The 20,109-nt window shown below is 54.5% G+C and overlaps 1 protein-coding gene across 7 annotated transcripts; it reads left to right on the top strand.

The window, feature by feature from the left end:
* Nucleotides 1–1,344: 1,344 nt before the first annotated feature.
* CHRD (chordin) lies at nt 1,345–10,911 on the top strand. 7 transcript variants are annotated; one of them, XM_009201236.3, is made up of 23 exons: nt 1,345–1,733; nt 1,959–2,062; nt 2,489–2,618; nt 2,750–2,878; nt 2,970–3,069; nt 3,183–3,270; nt 3,639–3,780; nt 3,884–4,024; nt 4,106–4,188; nt 4,266–4,413; nt 4,576–4,682; nt 4,786–4,905; nt 5,801–5,957; nt 6,282–6,502; nt 7,303–7,416; nt 7,756–8,019; nt 8,109–8,202; nt 8,315–8,371; nt 8,638–8,741; nt 9,196–9,298; nt 9,703–9,857; nt 9,979–10,081; nt 10,449–10,911. In XM_009201236.3, the coding sequence occupies exons 1-23, from the start codon at nt 1,586–1,588 to the stop codon at nt 10,499–10,501; spliced, it is 2,865 nt and encodes a 954-aa protein (XP_009199500.1). In that variant the 5' UTR covers nt 1,345–1,585; the 3' UTR covers nt 10,502–10,911. The 7 variants fall into 7 exon arrangements, 3 of the variants coding, with proteins under 3 accessions (XP_009199500.1, XP_003894780.1, XP_031519369.1); XM_003894731.3 differs by having other exon boundaries at nt 10,446–10,911; XR_002520457.2 differs by having other exon boundaries at nt 1,486–1,733; nt 8,315–8,384; nt 10,446–10,521.
* The last annotated feature ends 9,198 nt before the right edge of the window (nt 10,912–20,109 follow it).

Below are 20,109 nucleotides of genomic sequence, written 5' to 3'. Positions count from 1 at the left end.
GTGCGCAGGCATGAACCGGGTTAAGCCTGGGCTTAGGTGCTGGTCTGCTGCGGTCTAGTGACTTGGAGGGCTACACACACAGCTCTCTGTGCATGGGGCCCTCCTTTGCTTGTTCTGTCTCCCTCTTCCATCTCCTACCGTTCCACATGTGACAAGAGGAATAACCAGGCCCATGTGTCCCTGTCTTAGGAAAGACAGCTGCTGGACCTCCCCCGCAAATACCTCCCTGCTGGCCCCCCTTTTCCTTTGGCCCTGGCTCTAGCTCCTTTGCTTTCTTCCTAGTCCCAGTCTCCCCACAGTCTCTGTCCTCAGGGGCGTCCCAGCCTGACCTTGTTCCCATCATCCCCCTGTCCCCTAGAACTTCCTCAGACTCTCTCCTGTTCCTCCTCCCCAAGGATGGGCATGTCTGCTGAGAAGTGTGGCCTAGATCCTGGAATTTTCCCGACCAGCCAGACGAGATGTCTCCCAAGATTAGGAAGGAGGGTGCTGGGATAGCTGGGAGGATAGTGGGTGTGTGTGGGTGGGAGAGACAGGGAGGCAGGCATGACCACTGGAACTAAGAGAAAGGAGGCTGGGAGTGGGTTGGAGAGGCAGAGGGTCCCTTGGGTGAAGGAAGGGGGTGAGGAAGCAAGAGGGGATGGCCGAATGGGCCTGAGGATAAGTTACAATGAGAGAGAGACACTGTCATTCCACAGAAAGGGGAATGCTGCCGCTTTCTGGCTAGGTCCGTGTCCTGGGTAACACAAGAATGAGGAGCGACCTCAGAGAGGAGGTAGGGAGGCAGGCTAGGCAGTGAGAGAGGGTGGTGAGGGTTTGAGGGGCGCTGTGGGCCAGGCAGGGGGAGATCGGCTGGTGGGCCTTTCCTGTACGTTGTCAACTTTTAAGACAAGTCTTCATCCTTCGGGCGGAACCGGGTCCTGCTCACTGAGCGGTCCAGGCCTCAGGCCTAGCCTCTGCCCCTCCCTGGCCTGAGGCTCCCCTCCTGGGCTGGACACCGACCTCCTGGTCCAGCCGCCCTGTGGCCGCCAGCAGCGGGGGGCTCCGGGCCCGCCTCTCCTCCCCCTCTTCGCGCCCCCTGGTCCCTCCCCTCCCCCTCCCCCGCTCCCCTTCCCCCTCCCGCTCCTCCCTCCTCCCCTGCCCGGTCCCAGGCCCTCCCTCCCCTCCCCCACCCGCGATCCGGGCCGCTGCTGCTGGGCCGGACCCCCCGGGCTCAGCCCGGCCCCTCGCCGAGCTGCCGCCGCCGCCCCGTTTGCTGAGGAGGAGGCCCCCGGCCGGGGCGTCGGGCGCGGGGCATAAAACGGGCCGGAGCCGGCGCCCGGGGCAGTAGAGCCGCGTACGGCCCGGGTCAGCGCCCGACTGCCCGCGCTCCTCCCGGCCGCTCCTCCCGCCCCGCCCGGCCCGGCGCCGACTCTGCGGCCGCCCGACGAGCCCCTTGCTGCACTGCCCCGGCCCCGGCCCCGGCCCCGGCCCCCTCCCGCCGCACCGCCCCCGGCCCGGCCCTCAGCCCTCCGCACTCCCGCCTCCCTCCCTCCGCCCGCTCCCGCGCCCTCCTCCCTCCCGCCTCCCCAGCTGTCCCGTTCGCGTCATGCCGAGCCTCCCGGCCCCGCCGGCCCCGCTGCTGCTTCTCGGGCTGCTGCTGCTCGGCTCCTGGCCGGCCCGCGGCGCCGGCCCTGAGCCCCCCGCGCTGCCCATCCGTTCCGAGAAGGAGCCGCTGCCCGTTCGGGGAGCGGCAGGTAGGTGGGCGCCCGGGGGAGGCGCGGGCGGAGATACGGGCTCGGGGCGAGTCAGCGCCAGTCCGGAGGGGGCGCGGGGCGCAGGTGGCTCGGCGCGGCGGGCGGCCCGGAGGGTGGGCGGGGGCTGAAGGGCGCGGTGCCCGGGACCCGGGACCCGCGGGCAGCCCCGGGGGCGGCACACGGCGCGAGCTGGGCAGCGGCCTCCAGCCAAGCCCGTCCCCGCAGGCTGCTCCTTCGGCGGGAAGGTCTATGCCTTGGACGAGACGTGGCACCCGGACCTGGGGGAGCCCTTCGGGGTGATGCGCTGCGTGCTGTGCGCCTGCGAGGCGGTGAGTGCGCCCTGCGGCCGGCCCGGGCCCTGACTGGTGGGGAGCGCGAGTCTCGCGGACGTCGGAGTGCTGAGAAGGAGCCCAGTCGGCAGATGTTGGGGATGTTTTTCTGGTGGAGGAAGGGGAATCAGCCCCTTCAAGTCTTAGGTGCTGTTACTGATCGCCCACTCTGTGTGAGGCTCTGTGCCAACTCCGTTTCGTTCCCAGCTCACCTAACTCCCATGGCAGCCTTGCTAGATAGCGAGAGTATTATTATCCCCATTTTCCAGACAGGGACCTTGAGGCCCAGAGAGACGAAGTAGCTTGTCTAGGGTCACGCAGATTGTAAGTGGCAGAGCTGGCTGACTCTGCGGGACATCCTTGCCTGGGGGTCTCATCAGTTGGCTTCTTGCGCTCACTTGGGTTTCCCGCCTTTTCCGGGAGCAGCTTCAGTGGGGTCGCCGTACCAGGGGCCCTGGCAGGGTCACCTGCAAGAACATCAAACCAGAGTGCCCAACCTTGGCCTGTGGGCAGCCGCGCCAGCTGCCGGGACACTGCTGCCAGACCTGCCCCCAGGGTAAGGCTTGCTCCGCCCTGCGGGGAGGGAGGCAGGGCCAAGGTACTGGGTCCTGGGCCACTTGGATGGGGCTTCGGACTGGCCCTTCCCACGGCCAGCTGAAGCCGGTGTTCTTACCCCGCCCCCTGCAGAGCGTAGCAGTTCGGAGCGGCAGCCGAGCGGCCTGTCCTTCGAATATCCGCGGGACCCGGAGCATCGCAGTTATAGTGACCGCGGGGAGCCAGGCGCTGAGGAGCGGGCCCGTGGTGACGGCCACACGGGTAGGGGGCTGGCGAACAGCGGGGTTGTGGTTGAGGCTGGGCCACCAAAGCAGCGTTTGACAGTGCTCAGGCCATCTTCCTCCCGTCCCAGACTTCGTGGCGCTGCTGACAGGGCCAAGGTCGCAGGCGGTGGCACGAGCCCGAGTCTCGCTGCTGCGCTCTAGCCTCCGCTTCTCCATCTCCTACAGGCGGTGAGAAAGGGGAAGGAGCAAGGAGGGGCAGCTGCTGGCTAGGAGGGAAACTGGGAGAGCTGGGAGGGGCTGCTTTTGGCCCAGTCTGGCCTCACCCGACCTCTCATTCCCAGGCTGGACCGCCCTACCAGGGTCCGCTTCTCAGACTCCAATGGCAGTGTCCTGTTTGAACACGCTGCAGCCCCCACCCAAGATGGCCTGGTGAGATGATGTCATTTATGAGCACTTGTCCAGTCTGGGCACTGTGCTGAGAGCATGCTCTGCATTGCCTCCAGTGGTCCTCACCACAGCCCAGTGGGAGGAAGGCACTGACATGATGATGACCATTTTACAGAAGGGGGAACTGAGGCTCAGTAGGAGAATGTGATTTGTTCAAGGTCACACAGCTAGTAAGTGGTGCAGCCAGGACTGGAACCCAAGCATCTGGCTCCAGGGTTCTTTCTTAAGCTTCCTAGGGCACCCTGGAGGTTCCTTTCCATGTTCCTTTTTCATCAGGCCTGCCTGGACCTCCTAATTGGCCTAACCTGCACAGTGTCTGAGCGTAGGGCCTTCTTGTCTCTCTGCTCCAGGTCTGTGGAGTGTGGCGGGCAGTGCCTCGGTTGTCTCTGCGGCTCCTTAGGGCAGAACAGCTGCATGTGGCACTTGTGACACTCACTCACCCTTCAGGAGAGGTCTGGGGGCCTCTCATCCGGCACCGGGCCCTGGCTGCAGGTAGGGAGCAAAGAGCCCTGGGCATGAAGTTCTGAGTTTTCTCTATCCCCCAGGAAAGGGGAGGGGGCGTTCTGATGGGCTCTCATCATCCTCCCTTCCCCAGAGACTTTCAGTGCCATCCTGACTCTAGAAGGCTCCCCAGAGCAGGGCATAGGGGGCATCACCCTGCTCACTCTCAGTGACACAGAGGACTCCTTGCATTTTTTGCTGCTCTTCCGAGGGCTGCTGGAACCCAGGAGTGGGGGTAAGTAGGATGGGGGCAAAACACGTGAGAAGGTTAGGGAGAGCACCTGTCTCAGAAAGGCCCACATGTGCGGCCTTGCAGGACTAACCCAGGTTCCCTTGAGGCTCCAGATTCTACACCAGGGGCAGCTACTGCGAGAACTTCAGGCCAATGTCTCAGCCCAGGTGAGCGGGGATCTGGCTCTTGCTGCCACCTGTCTTGGCCTCTTGCTGTTGCCCATCACACCCTGCTCTGTCCCCAGGAACCAGGCTTTGCTGAGGTGCTGCCCAACCTGACAGTCCAGGAGATGGACTGGCTGGTGCTGGGGGAGCTACAGATGGCCCTGGAGAGGGCAGGCAGGCCAGGGCTGCGCATCAGTGGACACATTGCTACCAGGAAGAGCTGCGACGGTGAGGCAGGGCTGGGAGGGCCTGGTGCCCTGGGTGTGCACAACTGAGAGGCACAGACACGTGCCAGGGAAGGGGCCAGGGTGGGTATGGGAGAGATCCTGAGAACTGGGGGTGTAAGTGGCCATGGGTAAGCCTAGCCTCACCTGTCTTGCCCCTCCATAGTCCTGCAAAGTGTCCTTTGTGGGGCTGATGTCCTGATCCCAGTCCAGACGGGTGCTGCTGGCTCGGCCAGCCTCACGCTGCTAGGAAATGGCTCCCTGATCTATCAGGTAAGAGCCAGGGGCTGCAGAAGGTAGGGGAGAGGTGGGGTGGGCAGCAGGCCCAGGCCTTTACTGCCCCTCCACTTTGCCCTCCTTCATCCCTGCCCATCAGGTGCAAGTGGTAGGGACAAGCAGTGAGGTGGTGGCCATGACACTGGAGACCAAGCCTCAGCGGAGGGATCAGCGCACTGTCCTGTGCCACATGGCTGGACTCCAGCCAGGAGGACACATGGTGAGGGCTCCAGGTTGCTTTACCCCAGGGCCCAGTGCATGGGCTGTGGGAAGCCAGGTTGGATGAGCAGGGATGTTCATTATCATCCACTCATGGATTCTCCCACTCATTCTTTTATTCATTTGACTTTTTTTTTTTTTTTTTTTTTGAGATGGAGTCTTGCTCTGTCGCCTGGGCTGGAGTGCAGTGGCATGATCTCGGCTCACTGCAACCTCTGCCTCCCGGGTTCAAGTGATTCTCTTGCCTCAGCCTCCCGAGTAGCTGGGACCACAGGCATGCGCCACCATGCCCAGCTAGTTTCTGTATTTTTGGTAGAGATGGAGTTTCACCATGTTGGCCAGGATGGTCTCGATCTCTTGACCTTGTGATCTACCCGCCTCGGCCTCCCAAAGTGCTGGGATTACAGGCGTGTAGCCACTGCGCCCGGCCTGATTTGACATTTTTAGTGAGCCCCAGACTAGGGACTAGAGTACAAAGCAAATCAGATGTAGCCCCTGTGCTCAGCAAGCTCACAGTCAAATGGAAGGCATTGGACCTGGAGAACAGTGTCATAGGCCGCATAGTAGTAATTGTAATGGCAATGGTTGCTACTTATAGGGCCTTTCTATGTGCTAGGTGCTGAATTGGTGGCCTTACATATTTTTTTACTTTTACAGTACGCATTTTATAGATGAGGAAGTGAAGGCTTGGAGAAATTAAGTAACTCTTCAAGGTTGTTACATAGCTAGGAAGTAGCAGGGGAGGGCCATGAAACTGGGCCTGCCAGGTCCTTATCCTGTGTTTCTGGTGTGTGGAAGTGTGTGTGGGTGGAGTGGGGGCACAAAATGACCCAAGGTTTCAGAACCTTGGGCTCGTGTGAGAGCTGAGGAAGGCCTGTCCTCCCCTGCCCCCCCAGGCCGTGGGTATCTGCCCTGGGCTGGGTGCCCGAGGGGCTCATATGCTGCTGCAGAACGAGCTCTTTTTGAACGTGGGCACCAAGGACTTCCCAGATGGAGAGCTTCGGGGGCACGTGGCTGCCTTGCCCTACAGTGGGCATAGCGCCCGCCATGACAGTGAGTGTCCTTAGGGGTCTATCGGCCCCTTGGTTTCCTAGAACATTTGAGGGATGGTGGCAGACAGCCAGAGCCTGGTGTGTCTTTCTTCAGATGCCTTTCCGGTTGCCATCTGAAGGTGGGGACATATAGGGTGGCCCTGCTGGCAGACTCTTCCTGTTGCCGAGGTGCAAGAGTCTAAAACTTGCTGCTCTCCAGGCCCTGGACCTATGGACAGTGTCTAACAGCTCCTGGAATGTGTGCTGGGGAGCTGGGGAATGCTGGGTTTGAGGGCTTGCCGTAGGCCACCTTCTCACCTGTCATCTCTCCTCTGTCTGGACCCAGGGCTGCCTGTGCCCCTAGCAGGAGCCCTGGTGCTACCCCCTGTGAAGAGCCAGGCAGCAGGGCATGCCTGGCTCTCCCTGGATACCCACTGTCACCTGCACTATGAAGTGCTGCTGGCTGGGCTTGGTGGCTCAGAACAAGGCACTGTCACTGCCCACCTTCTTGGGCCTCCTGGAACGCCAGGGCCTCGGCGGCTGCTGAAGGGATTCTATGGCCCAGAGGTAAGGATGTGATGGTAGGCGGCTGCTTGGAACATTTCTGCGTTTTAGCTTGAAGGGCTGTGTGGGCCTATGGTGGGGGAAGCAGAGAGCAGGCAGCCTGGTATAGAAGAGCTGGCGTAAATAAAATAAATTAAACAGTGATTTGTAGGCTGGGTGCAGTGGCTTATGCCTGTAATCCCAACACTTTGGGAGGCCAGGCAGGTGGGTCACCTGAGGTAGGAAGCTCAAGACTAGCCTGGCCAACATGGAGAAACCCCATCTCTACTAAAAATACAAAAGTAGCCAGGCGTGGTGGCACATGCCTGTAATTCCAGCTACTCCGGAGGCTGAGGCAGGAGAATCGCTTGAACCCAGGAGGCGGAGGTTGCAGTGAGCCAAGATCGCGCCATTGCACTCCAGCCTGGACAACAAGAGCAAAACTCCGTCTCAAAAAAAAAAAAAAAAAAAAAGGCTGGCATGGGCTTGGGAGTCAGATAGACCTGGGCATGACTCTGACTCAGCTTTTTATTATTCATTCTCTTTTCTCTGTCTTTCTTTGGTGGGGTATCTTGGATAGTATGTAATATCCTGGACCTTAGCAGGGTAGGTGGGATGGACTAAGCCCTTCAAGTGGGGTGAGTTCTCATGGACTTGGAGTCCGAGAGACCTGGCTTCCAAGCTCCACACTATTGCCAATGGGTTTTGCTACCCTGAAGACTTTATTTAGCCTCCCTGGCTCTCAGTTTCTTCATCTGTGACTTGGGGAAGTAGGCCCAGCCCTAAAGTGCCTTATTCCCATCCATTATCCTGTCTCTGTGCAGGCCCAGGGCGTGGTGAAGGACCTGGAGCCGGAGCTGCTGCGGCACCTGGCAAAAGGCATGGCCTCCCTGCTGATCGCCACCAAGGGTAGCCCCAGAGGGGAGCTCCGAGGGCAGGTAGGTGGGGAGTGTGGACAGTGGGGGCAGTGGGGAGGGTGCAGAGTTGGGGGGGCACTGTGTGCCCTTGTACTAGTCACTTGCTGTCTCTGAGTCCTGGGGGGTGGTCATATCACACCTCCCGGCTGGTGGGGAGGATGAAGACAGACAAGCTACATGAGGAGGCTGGCAGCCCAGCACCCTATTCCTGGCAGCTGGAATGATTGTGGAGCGAACGGCATCCTTCTGGGCCACCGCAGCGCTCAGGGTGCCGAGGTGTCTGCTGTTGGCTGGCCAGCTGCCGCTGGTAAAGACGCGAGGGGGAGCCCCAGCGCCACCTCAATTGGCCTCTCCTCCCAGGTGCACATCGCCAACCAATGTGAGGTGGGCGGACTGCGCCTGGGGGCGGCTGGGGTCGAGGGGGTGCGGGAGCCGGGGGCTCCGGATACAGCCGCTGCTGTGCCACCTGTGGTGCCTGGTCCCCCGGCCCTAGCGCCTGCCAAACCTGGTGGTCCTGGGAGGCCCCGAGACCCCAACACATGCTTCTTCGAGGGGCAGCAGCGCCCCCACGGGGCTCGCTGGGCACCCAACTACGACCCGCTCTGCTCACTCTGCACCTGTCAGGTAGGAGGTCCTGGAAGGGCACATTGTGTCCTGGGATCTGGGGCAAGGGGCCTGGACTCTCCTGTCAATGCCTCTGTCCCTCTCTGCAGAGACGAACGGTGATCTGTGACCCGGTGGTGTGCCCACCACCCAGCTGCCCACACCCAGTGCAGGCTCCCGATCAGTGCTGCCCTGTTTGCCCTGGTGAGTTCCCTGCAGGGGAGTGGAGGGAGGAGTTGGCCTAGTGTGGACCGGTCCTTTGGGGAGGGAAGGAGGTCGGTCACCCTCTGCTTTCACCATTTCTTTGGCTCCACAGAGAAACAAGATGTCAGAGACCTGCCAGGGCTGCCGAGGAGCCGGGACCCAGGAGAGGGTGAGCTGGAAGGGTGCGTGCAGGGTGGAAGGCCCCAGAGGAGCCATTAGGTTGAACCAGGAGGGGGACAAGAAGGGGAGAGTATATAGGGGGTGGCCTGAGGGGCACAGATTCCAAGCAATACCTGACAGAACTCATTAGTGTTACTGGCCCCCAAATGGGCCCTTGTCTTAGGCTCATGTGGGGGTGGCCTGAGGCTCAAGCCTTGGTTGTGGGCCCAGCTGATGAGCTCATACTAACGGCCGCTGGGCCCTGTTCCCCACCAGGCTGCTATTTTGATGGTGACCGGAGCTGGCGGGCAGCGGGTACGCGGTGGCACCCCGTTGTGCCCCCCTTTGGCTTAATTAAGTGTGCTGTCTGCACCTGCAAGGTATGGCCACCCAATCTTCTCTGGTGCCATAACCCAGCGGGGTCTGCAGAGATGGGGAGGGGCTGCCAGGTGAGGAAGGCCCGTCCTTGCTGAGGAGGGCTAAAGGATCAAACCGATATGAGAAAAGGCCCTTGTGCTCTGAGAGTTGGCTTCCTGTGGGAAAAGGAACAGGGCTGACCTGGGTGTGGATTCTGGCTCTGCCAGCTAACTAGTGCCGATGACCCTAGGCACCTTCTGTCCCTGAGCCTCACTTTCCTCTCCTGTAAGCAGATATGATGGCAACTACCTTGCAGGGTTCCGATGAGAAGCTGAGTTTAGGTCTATAAAGCAAGCCCGGGCCTCTGAGTAAAAGGCCACAGGGAGACTGCATCTGAGGTGTGGAATAGGAGAGGGAGCGGGCAGGAGGTTTATGTGCCCCCTGCCTGACACTCCTTGCTTAATGGATTCCCTACAGGGGGGCACTGGAGAGGTGCACTGTGAGAAGGTGCAGTGTCCCCGGCTGGCCTGTGCCCAGCCTGTCCGTGTCAACCCCACCGACTGCTGCAAACAGTGTCCAGGTGAGAGAGGTGGCTGGGCACTGAGGCCTCACCTTTGGGTTGAAGCAGGCCTAGTCCTGGATGAGGGGAAGGGTGCTCAGCTAATTGAGCATTTACTGAGCACTGCTCTGTGCCTTACCTGGAGCCAGGACTCTAAATGCTGTGGAAAGAATGTGATATTCTAGTGGGGTATGATGGGTTCTGGTTCCTCATCCATCCATCATCCATCCATCCATCCATCATCCATCCATCCATCCATCCATCCATCCCTTCATCTGTCCATTCATCTGTCCACCCACCCATCCAAATTTATCACCTACTGAGTGCCAGAAACTGCTAGGTGCTGGGGATTCAAAAAGAATACTCAAAAAACCAGGCTGGTCCTCCTGGGCTGACCCAGCACCTTTCGCTTTCCCTCTCAACAGTGGGGTCGGGGGCCCACCCCCAGCTGGGGGACCCCATGCAGGCTGATGGGCCCCGAGGCTGCCGTTTTGCTGGGCAGTGGTTCCCAGAGAGTCAGAGCTGGCACCCATCAGTGCCCCCTTTTGGAGAGATGAGCTGTATCACCTGCAGATGTGGGGTAAGTGGGGAGCCTGGTCTGGAGTAGGGAGGCCTTCCCAGGGAGGTCCCTGAAGAAGCTGAAGGCCACTGTGTCCCTGTGCCTCTGGGGGACCCTCAGTGTCTGCTCTGTCTTATACCAGGCAGGGGTGCCTCACTGTGAGCGGGATGACTGTTCACTGCCACTGTCCTGCAGCTTGGGGAAGGAGAGTCGATGCTGTTCCCGCTGCACAGCCCGCCGGCGGCGTAAGTGAGGGAGTCCAGGGTCAGCAGCTGTGAGTGGAGGGCTGACCTGCCCGTGGGACTCCTGATCAGGAAACGGAGCATTCAGTGTGTGCAGCAACAGTGCAGCCTGCCTCACAAGTGCCATTCCAATCCACCCTCACAGCAACCTGGTGGAAGTGTTATTTATGACCTTTTCTTTACAAATGAGAAGCTCAGAGGAATTAAGCAACAAGATGAAGGTCACCCAGCTGTGTGCACTGACCTGTTTAGAAAATGCTGGCCTTTCTGGGACCAAGGCAGGGATGCTTTGCCCTGCCCTCCATGCCTCTCTGTGCCTCTCCACTCCCTCTCCCCTCCTCCAACATTCCCTCCCTTCTGTCTCCAGCAGCCCCAGAGACCAGGACTGATCCAGAGCTGGAGAAAGAAGCCGAAGGCTCTTAGAGAGCAGCCAGAGGGCCACATGACCAAGAGGATGGGGCCTGAGCTGGGCAAGGGGTGGCATCGAGGACCTTCTTGCATTCTCCTGTGGGAAGCCCAGTGCCTTTGTTCCTCTGTCCTGCCTCTGCTCCCACCCCCGCTACCTCTGGGAACCACAGCTCCACAAGGGGGGGGAGGCAGCTGGGCCAGACCGAGGTCACAGCCACTCCAAATCCTGCCCTGCCACCCTCGGCCTCTGTCCTGGAAGCCCCACCCCTTTCCTTCTGTACATAATGTCACTAGCTTGTTGGGATTTTTAATTTATCCTCACTCAGCACCAAGGGCCCCCGACACTCCACTCCTGCTGCCCCTGAGCTGAGCAGAGTCATTATTGGAGAGTTTTGTATTTATTAAAACATCTTTCTTTTTCAGTCTTTGGGCATGAGGTTGGCTCTTTGCGGCCAGGAACCTGAGTGGGGCCTGGTGGAGAAGGGGCAGAGAGTAGGAGGTGAGTGAGAGGAGCTCTGGACCAGCTTTTGGTGGAGCTTACGAAAGAGACCAATGGAGATGGCAGAGGATAAGATGTGGCAGTCCTGCGCTGTTACACACTTCTGGGTCCCCTCCCACAGATGCTACCATTGAGACCCTGGCATTCTAGACGAGCTCTAAGAATTTAGGGAAATAAAAGCAAGTTTACTTTCCCACATCGCTGGCATGTTTGCTAACTTTCATGTATTGAATGTTGACTCCAGAGATGAATCTGGGATTTTATGATCTGGCAGGGCAGGGGAAAGGGAAATCATAGCTTCCTTATAGAGTGTTAGGCATGCTGTGTGTGGTTAAGAAGTTATTGTCTTAGCCCATTGAAGCATCGAGTTCCAATTCTGCTGTTAACTAGCTGAGTTATTTAACTTTCACGAACCCCTGTTTCCCTTTTATAAAACACATGCTATCCGCCTCACAGGATTCAATCAGAACACGTGCATTACACAGCTCAGGGCCTGGCACGTATTCGCTGCAAAGGGCACTCTCCCTGAGGTGGGATTTGTGGGGCTGGTTTGGAATGAAGGCAGGGGAGAACCGCAGGGAGGAGAGTGGCCATGGGCTTCAGTTGCATTTGGCAACTGATATCCTGCTGAATGCTTAGGGGAGAGGAGGGGCTGGACTGAGGATGCAGGGATGATAAAGATGGGGATAACAACTTGGACCAGAGCCCTGGCTCTTAATAGGAGGATCGTGAGGGCCAGATAGGGATGAAAAAGCAGCAGTATTCAGCATGGGGTTAAGTGTGGGAGTGAGGCACCAGTTGTGATATGATGAAGGTTTGGCCCAGAAATGGTGCACTGACAGTGTTGTCCTCCTTGGTGAGGAACTTTGGTGGGAAGAAGGGTTGGAAAGGGAAATTTTGATCCTTGGATTTAACCCGAGTTTGTTTCTGATGGGCACAACACTAGGGGAGGGATAGAGGCAGGTGAGTCACTGTAGGATGGCTCGGTGGGCTCCACCGAGCTGGAACCACAGGCACCAGGTGGGATTCCAAGCAGGCCTCAGTGCACGTGAGTGAACCAATGAGCAGGTGATGGGGCCAGGCAGAGCCCTGTCCTCTTTAGACAACAACCCTTGAAACACCTTTCCCATCCTAGCCTGTGTTCCAACCAAAGCTGGCCAGTCTCCAGGCCCTGCCTGAGCCCCAGGGAAGTGGTATGGTGACTCAGAAGGGCCAGCCCTGTGCAGTGTGTGAGGAACTTCATTTCAGACCTGTTGGAAGCCGTGATGTTCAGAGACCTCAAGAACATCATTCATTTTTCCCATCCATTCAATGCCCATTCAATGCCCATCCATTCAGTGCCCCATCCATTCCCCTCAGGCAACTGCACATCGGTTAGACAACCTTTCCCTTTCTGGAAAACCAAACCAAAAACTCTACAACAGCAGCAAAATCCAAGCAGAGGCCCATTTTCCTGGGTTTAATATTTCAGGGTCTCAAAATGGTTACCTGTAGTATTTAAAATTTGATCTCTCACCCTGGGGTCAGTCAGGCCTACGTTGCAGAGGGTTTGACTCGACCACCGAGCTTTTCCAGCAGGGATGGTTCTGATACACCATTTTTTGAAGAGAAAACTCCTTCATGTGCAGTAATCTACTTTGCCAAGTTCTCCTTGTGCGACCACCTCTTAGGCATTCCCTAGTGACACTCTGCCCACTTTTAGTATACCAAATCCAGATTGTGCTAAGGTAGGTGATGAACACAGACCAGTTTGGAGCTATGGCATGGTGGTGCTGCTGGCAGCCATCAGTTCACGTTTGTCCATGTCACCAGAGCAGGGTCTGTGCGATGACTTAAGAACAATAGTTTTCAAATCTTGGCCATGGATATGTGAAATTGTCACAGGGCAGAGGGACAGATGGGAGTTCCAGGGACCTCCTGGGAGTGGGGAGGGCCGAGGCAGGTGGATCACCTGAGGTCAGGAGTTCAAGACCAGCCTGTCAACATGATGAAACCCCGTCTCTACTAAAAATACAAAAAGTTAGCCAGGCGTGGTGGTGGGTGCCTGTAATCCCAGCTACTTGGGAGGTCGAGCCAGAAGAATCGCTTGAACCCGGGAGGCGGAGTTTGCAGTGAGCTGAGATCATGCCATTGCACTCCAGACTGGGTGACAAGAGCGAGACTCTGTCTCAAAACAAACAAACAAACAAACAAACCAGGAAAACTAGCAGATATGTTCCTTGCCAGTCACGACCCATGGTCATAAGATGTTTACGGCTCAGGAAACAGCTTCACAATGCCTGCAAAGACAAACTCCTATGACAGCAGAATGTCCTGATGTCCCCATATCACATAACAATGTATGCTTTTATGATGGTTATAGTCAGGCTTTGATGCACTTACGCACTAAAATGCCAAGGATAGTTTTCTTTAAATCAGCAACACAATAAATGTCATGCTGTCAGCCCCCTACATGTAGACACAGCTTAGCTTTTACATGGATAAGAACCCTATATAAGAAAACCTTAGGCCAGGTGCGGTGGCTCATGCCTGTAATCCCAGCACTTTGGGAGGCCCAGACGAGTAGATCACTTGAGGTCAGTAGTTTGAGACCAGCCTGGCCAACATGGTGAAACCCCTTCTCTACTAAAAATACAAAAATTAGCCCGGCATGGTGGCGCACGCCTGGAATCTCAGCTACTCCGGAGGCTGAGGCAGGAGAATCGCTTGAACTTGAGAGGTGGAGGTTGCAATGAGCCATGACTGTGGCCATTGCCCTCCAGCCTGGGTGACAAGAGTGAAACTTCGTCAAAAAAACAAAACAAAACAAAACAAACAAACAAAAAAATCTTAGAAGAGGCGTTCCTCCTCTTGCTTTCTGAAGACACTCTACGCTGAAACAGTAGCTTTCAATGAATGATCTCTTCTCACCGCACTCTGCGATTTGCCTTGAATTCCTTTATGTGCAAGATCCAATAACCCTCTCTTGCAGTTTGGATGAGGATCCCTTTTTTTGGCAACACTTCTGACACAACAAAAGTGGCAGAAAGGAGAGGTCTTATCGTGTAATAAAATTAAGGCAAAGAAGGATTTCTCTGGGCATGCTGAAAGAGACACAGTTTTGCTTGTCAAAAATAGATGATGTGTGACGAAAAAAGCCTGTGTGTACAGAACGCCTACATAGAGGATATTATGGAATGCTGGAAATACATTGTTAGGGATGACAAAAGGGGAGGACTTATTAGAGACTGTGGAATGACTGTGCTGCTCTGAGAATGGAGCTTACAACATTGTTTGACTTTGATACGTTTTCACGTACAAAGGGACCTGCAAGAATTATTTTTGCTCATCATAAAAGTAAATCGTTGTTAACAATTATGGTAATATACAAATATGTGAGAAAGAAAGAAAAATCCACCTGTTATTCCAACTCCTGGATAGCCAATCACTCTTGAAAAAAGATTACTGATGGCTGGGTGCGGTGGTTCACGCCTGTAATCCTAGCACTTTGCAGGGCTGAGGCAGATGGATCACCTGAGGTCAGGAGTTCGATACCGGCCTGGCCATCATGGTGAAACCCCATCTCTACTAAAAATACAAAAATTTGCCAGGTGTGGTGGTCCGTGCCCGTAATCCCAGCTACTCGGGAAGCTGGGGCAGCAGAATCATTTGAACACTGGAGGCAGAAGTTGCAGTGAGCCAAGATCGCGGGATTGCACTCCAGCCTGGGGGACAGAGCAAGACTCCATCTTAAAAACAAAAAAAAGGCCAGGCGCGGTGGCTCACACCTGTAATCCCAGCACTTTGGGAGGCCAAGGCGGGCGGATCACGAGGTCAGGAGATCAAGACCATCCTGGATAACACGGTGAAACCCCGTCTCTACTAAAAATACAAAAAATTAGCCGGGCGTGGTGGCGGGCGCCTGTAGTCCCAGCTACTCAGGAGGCTGAGGCAGGAGAATGGCCTGAACCCAGGGGGCGGAGCTTGCAGTGAGCCGAGATCGCACCACTGCAGTCCAGCCTGGGCGACAGAGCGAGACTCCGTCTCAAAAAAAAAAAAAAAAAATATCACTCAGTATTTTTCTAAGTTTTAGTTAGTGAAAACTTCATTACTCAGCTTTGGCCCCACTCCCACTCCCACGCCAGTTTCTACCCCTACATTGCCTTCTGCAGTGCCTTGATCCTCACCTGGGAAGGGCTGTGATGTCCCAACACAGGGTATTCGTACGATAGCTTCAGGAGCAGGAGTGCACTTCTTTCTGCACAAATAAGGAAAGCTATGGAGTACATTTAAGGGAAATCTGACCTTTTGCATTGAGAACAGCCAGGGAGGTACAAAAACAAAAAGTTTGAAAAAAATCTTCCCTAGCTTAGAGAATTGGGCAAATTTTCTGCAAATTGCCTAGAGCTCCCTCAGGGGAATCCATGCTTCTCAGCTGATGGGTGTTGAGCAGCAGAGATTGGCCAGGACTCCCGCCGTTCCTTGGGAGGAGTCATTCACAGTTTTTTCTTGTCCACCTGCCTTGGCTGGGCTGGCTCAGCCTCTTTTGCAGCCTCCGCTTTTGGAGTTCACCATGCTCCACTGAGGTGCCAGGCCTACTGTGGGGACAGAGACTCCTCACTCTCTCATTTGTGCAGTGGGACAAGCCGAGGGCACAGATAGAGGCAGCCGATGTCAGTGTAAGGGATGCTGCCTGACAGGCATCGAACTGGATACTTGTCCATGCAGGGGCAAAAAGGCTGCTGTCGAGGTCCTGGGAAGACATCTCCATCAAGTACATGTGCTTCCAGCCCAGCAGCTGGCGGGTCTCATGAGCCTGCCTGGCAAAGAGGCCTGTGAGACTGGAGCAGGTGGCCATGGCTGTGACCTTCCACACTCATGGTAAGAACACCCTGGAGATCACAGGCAAAGCTGGCTGGTGTTGCCTGTCTTCCTGGTGGCCTGGCAGCTTTTAACATGATGGCCTGGGTCCCTGACCAGTCCCCACTCTGAGGGAAGGTGGGGAAGACGGAGGCAAGCCAGGGGCATTCTCCCCAACACTAATATAAAAAAAGGAAAGGACTTGTCCTTTAGGAAGGAAAAAAAAGAAAGGAAAACAAACAAGAATTTGTCCTTTAAAACCTGAACCTTTTGTGGTCTTTTCTGCCTTCTATAGGGTAGCAGTAGAGACGTATTCCTTTTTTTTTTTTTTGAGACGGAGTTTCGCTCTTCTTGCCCAGGCTGGAGTGCAATGTTACCAATTTCTTGCATATAAGAAAAAAACCTTTTAAGAACAGGCATATCTAAGATCCAAGTTTAAGTTGTTTGCATTGTTGTGATATAGATCAGTGTTTTTCTTTTTCTTTGTATTATTTTTATTTTTGAAATAGAGATGGGAAGTCTCACTATGTTGCCCAAGCTGGTCTTGAATTCCTAGCCTCAAGTGATCCTCCCACGTCAGCCTCCTAAAAATGCTGAGATTTCAGGCGTGAGCCACTGCACACATGGCCTAGACAAGTGCTTTTCAAGCATTCATGTGCATGTGAATCATCTGGGAGTCTTGTTGAAATGCAGATCAGAAATGTTGATCAGAAGGTCTGGGGCGAGGCCTGGGATGCTGCCTTGCTGACAAGCTGCCAGGTGATGCTGCTGCTGTTGGTGCAGGAACATATTACAAGTGACAAGGATGTGGGCAGCCTATCACCTGACATTTTTAGCAAAATCTGCCATACTACAAAGCTTCATATAAGTGTATTCACTCAACTAATATTTATTGAGCATCTTTTGTCAGGTAGTGTCTTTTTTCTTTTCTTTTTTTTTTTTTGAGACGGAGTTTCGCTCTTGTTTCCCAGGCTGGAGTGCAGTGGCACGATCTCAGCTCACCGTAACCTCTGCCTCCTGGGTACAAGTGATTCTCCTGCCTCAGCCTCCCAAAGTAGCTGGGATTACAGGCAACGTGCCACCATGTCTGGCTAATTTTGTATTTTCAGTAGAGACGGGGTTTCTCTATGTTGGTCAGGCTGGTCTTGAACTCCCGACCTCGGGTGATCCACCCGCCTCAGCCTCCGAAAGTGCTGGGATTACAGGTGTGAACCACCACGCCTGGCCTGTCAGGTACTATCTTAAGCACTGGGGGTTCGGCAGTGAATTAAACCAACAAAAATCCCCGCTCATGTGGAGTTTATAGTCTAGTGGGGAAGATAGTTAATAAATATAATGAACAAGTCAGTTATATAGTGTGCGAGAAGAAGATAGTGCTATGGAAAAAATAGAGCAGGAGGAGAACTGGGAATTCCAGAGGGAGAAGATCTGATTGCAATTTTATTTTATTTGCATTTTGTTTGTTTTATTTTTTGTTTTTTTAAATTGTCTTTTAAATTGGGCTTGGAGGCTCACGCCTGTAATCCCAGCACTTTGGGAGGCCGAGATAGGCGGATCACTTGAGGTCAGGAGTTCGAGACCAGCCTGGCCAACATGGTGAAACCTCATCTTACTAGAAGTACAAAAATTAGCTGGGTATGGTGGTGCACACCTGTAATCCCAGCTACTTAAGAGGGTGAGGCAGGAGAATTGATTGAACCCAGGAGGTGGAGGTTGCAGTAAGCAGAGATCACAGCACTGAACTCCAGCCAGGGTGACAGGGTGAGACTCCGTCTCAAAACAAAACAAAACAAAGCAAACAAACAAACAAAATATATATATATATATAATTTATTTATTTATTTATTTATTTTTGTCTTTGTTTTTTTCTGGTTGAAATTTTAAAAGGGGTAGTCAGAGAATGCCCCAGTGAGGTGACATGGAACTAAAGCCATGGGGATATATAATACTTTTTAAAAATTCATGAACGTGACTAAGCTCCTTGTCAGGAGAAATGAAGGGAAGAGACCTGCCGTAATGGTGAGATTCATGGGAAATCAGTAGGTTGGTAAATATCACAGTAGGAGAAGATCCTGGATATTGGGGTGAGAACTGGACCTCTACAAAAATAGAGGATAGGCCGGGCGCGGTGGCTCAAGCCTATAATCCCAGCACTTTGGGAGGCCGAGGCGGGTGGATCACAAGGTCAGGAGATCGAGACTATCCTGGCTAACATGGTGAAACCCCGTCTCTACTAAAAATACAAAAAACTAGCCGGGCGTGGTAGCGGGCGCCTGTAGTCCCAGCTACTTGGGAGGCTGAGGCGGGAGAATGGCGTGAACCCGGGGGGCGGAGCTTGCAGTGAGCCGAGATCGCGCCACTGCACTCCAGCCTGGGAGACACAGTGAGACTCCGTCTCAAAAAAAAAAAAAAAAAATAGAGGATAAAGTCCTGATTCAATTATATTTAAATCTCAAAGGACATAGTGTTTCCTCTAACATTTAAATGGTATACTATGTAAAGATGAAATATGACCAGAGTGAGCATTAAAGCAATAGCTACTACCTGGTAGAATGAGGTCACATCCATTCATGGGTCAGTTATGCTTGCACGAGTTTGCTTACAAGATGCAACCCACCCAGGCATTTGCCAGTCTGGAAAAGGAGAAGAAGGGAGGGGTATCTACTCAGGACTAGGAAGGGACCCTATCCTAAAATCTCCACTCAGGAAGAGTTGCAATTTAAGCACATATTTTGTGGTCGGAAATATGAGAGGCCAAAATGCCACATGAAGCATAAATTGGTTTCCCAGTTGGCAGACAAGGGAGGCTGGAGTGTGAAAATCTCACTGAATGCCACCTAAAGAAGCACTGGGCCAGCAAACACAAAGAAGCTCCTGGAAGCTCTGAGGCAAGGGGTGAATGTGAAAGAAGGGGAACAGCTGGGCGCTGTGGCTCACACCTGTAATCCCAGCACTTTGGGAGGGTGAGGCAGGTGGATCATGAGGTCAGGAGTTCAAGACCAACCTGGCCAACATGGTGAAACCCTGTCTCTATTAAAAATAAGAAAATTAGCCGGGCATGGTGGCATGCACCTGTAGTCCCAGCTACTCGGGAGGCTGAGGCAGAAGAATCGCTTGAACCTGGGAGGTGGACGTTGCAGTGAGCCGAGATCATATCACCGCATTCCAGCCTGGGCAACAGAGCAAGACTCAGTCTCAAAAAATAAATAAAATAAAATAAAATAAAGTAAAATAAAGAAGGGGAATAAAGGAAAGGTGGTGGTGAGGGGAGATACCCAGTGGACCATCTTGGAAGGGGAGGCTCCAGATACTGGAGGACAAAAGATGCCTCATTCTCCCCCAGTAGCTCCAGCAGCTGGAACCAGCCCAGCCCATTTTTCCTCCCAGGGGAGTAGGGGCTCACCTGTGGAGAGGCCCAACACCCTTCCTTCTGATACCCGCCAACCCAGGTCTGAGGACGTCTAAACCAGATTTATAATACTTTCAGGATCCCACCACCCATCCCTTTGGCAAAAACATTACTGCACCTGCTGGCTGATGCTTGAAATTCCTTCAGTAGAAGTTTTTCTTCTCAAACTGGAAGATGAGAGTTTAAAAATGCTAATGACTAGTTAAGATATTAGGTCATCTGTTAAAGTATAATCTATCAGTCAACAAACGTGAATGATTATTGTCAGATCCCACTGCTTTTTTTTTTTCTTTTTTTTTGAGACTGAGTCTGGCTCTGTCTCCTAGGCTGGAGTATAGTGGCACGATCTTGGCTCACTGCTACCTCCGCCTCCCAGGTTCAAGCAATTCTCCTGCCTCTGCCTCCCGAGTAGGTGGGATTACAGGTGCATGTCACCACACCCAGCTAACTTTCGTATGTTTTAAGTAGAGACGGGGTTTTGCCATGTTGGCCAGGCTGGTCTCAAACTCCTGACCTCAGGTGATCCGCCTGCCTTAGCCTTCCAAAGTGCTGGGGCTCACAGGTGTGAGCCGCTGTGCCTGGCCCCCATTGCTTTTTTTTTTTTTTTTTTTGAGACAGAGTCTCACTCCATCACCGAGGCTGGAGTGCAGTGGCATGATCTTGGCTCACTGCAACCTCTGCTTCTGGGATTCAAGCAATTCTGCCTCAGCCTCCCGAGTAGCTGGGACTACAGGCGCCCGCCGCCATGCCTGGCTAACTTTGTGTATTTTAGTAGAGATGAAGTTTCACCGTCTTGCCCAGGCTGGGCAAAATCCTGAGCTCAGGCAGTCCACCCGCGTGGGCCTCCTAAAGTGCTAGGATTACAAGCATGAGCCA

This window comes from Papio anubis, chromosome 2, assembly GCF_008728515.1.
Source record: "Papio anubis isolate 15944 chromosome 2, Panubis1.0, whole genome shotgun sequence".
In the NCBI taxonomy this organism is placed as follows: Eukaryota; Metazoa; Chordata; class Mammalia; order Primates; family Cercopithecidae; genus Papio; species Papio anubis.
Note: the sequence above shows the minus strand (reverse complement) of the source record. Positions and strands in the feature narration are given on the sequence as shown.

Coding starts and splice junctions, on each gene's coding strand:
- CHRD (XM_003894731.3), top strand. CDS start 1,586: ATGCCGAGCCTCCCGGCCCCGCCGGCCCCGCTGCTGCTTCTCGGGCTG. Junction 8,742..9,195: donor GTGCTGTCTGCACCTGCAAG/GTATGGCCACCC, acceptor GATTCCCTACAG/GGGGGCACTGGAGAGGTGCA. Junction 9,299..9,702: donor CTGCTGCAAACAGTGTCCAG/GTGAGAGAGGTG, acceptor CCCTCTCAACAG/TGGGGTCGGGGGCCCACCCC.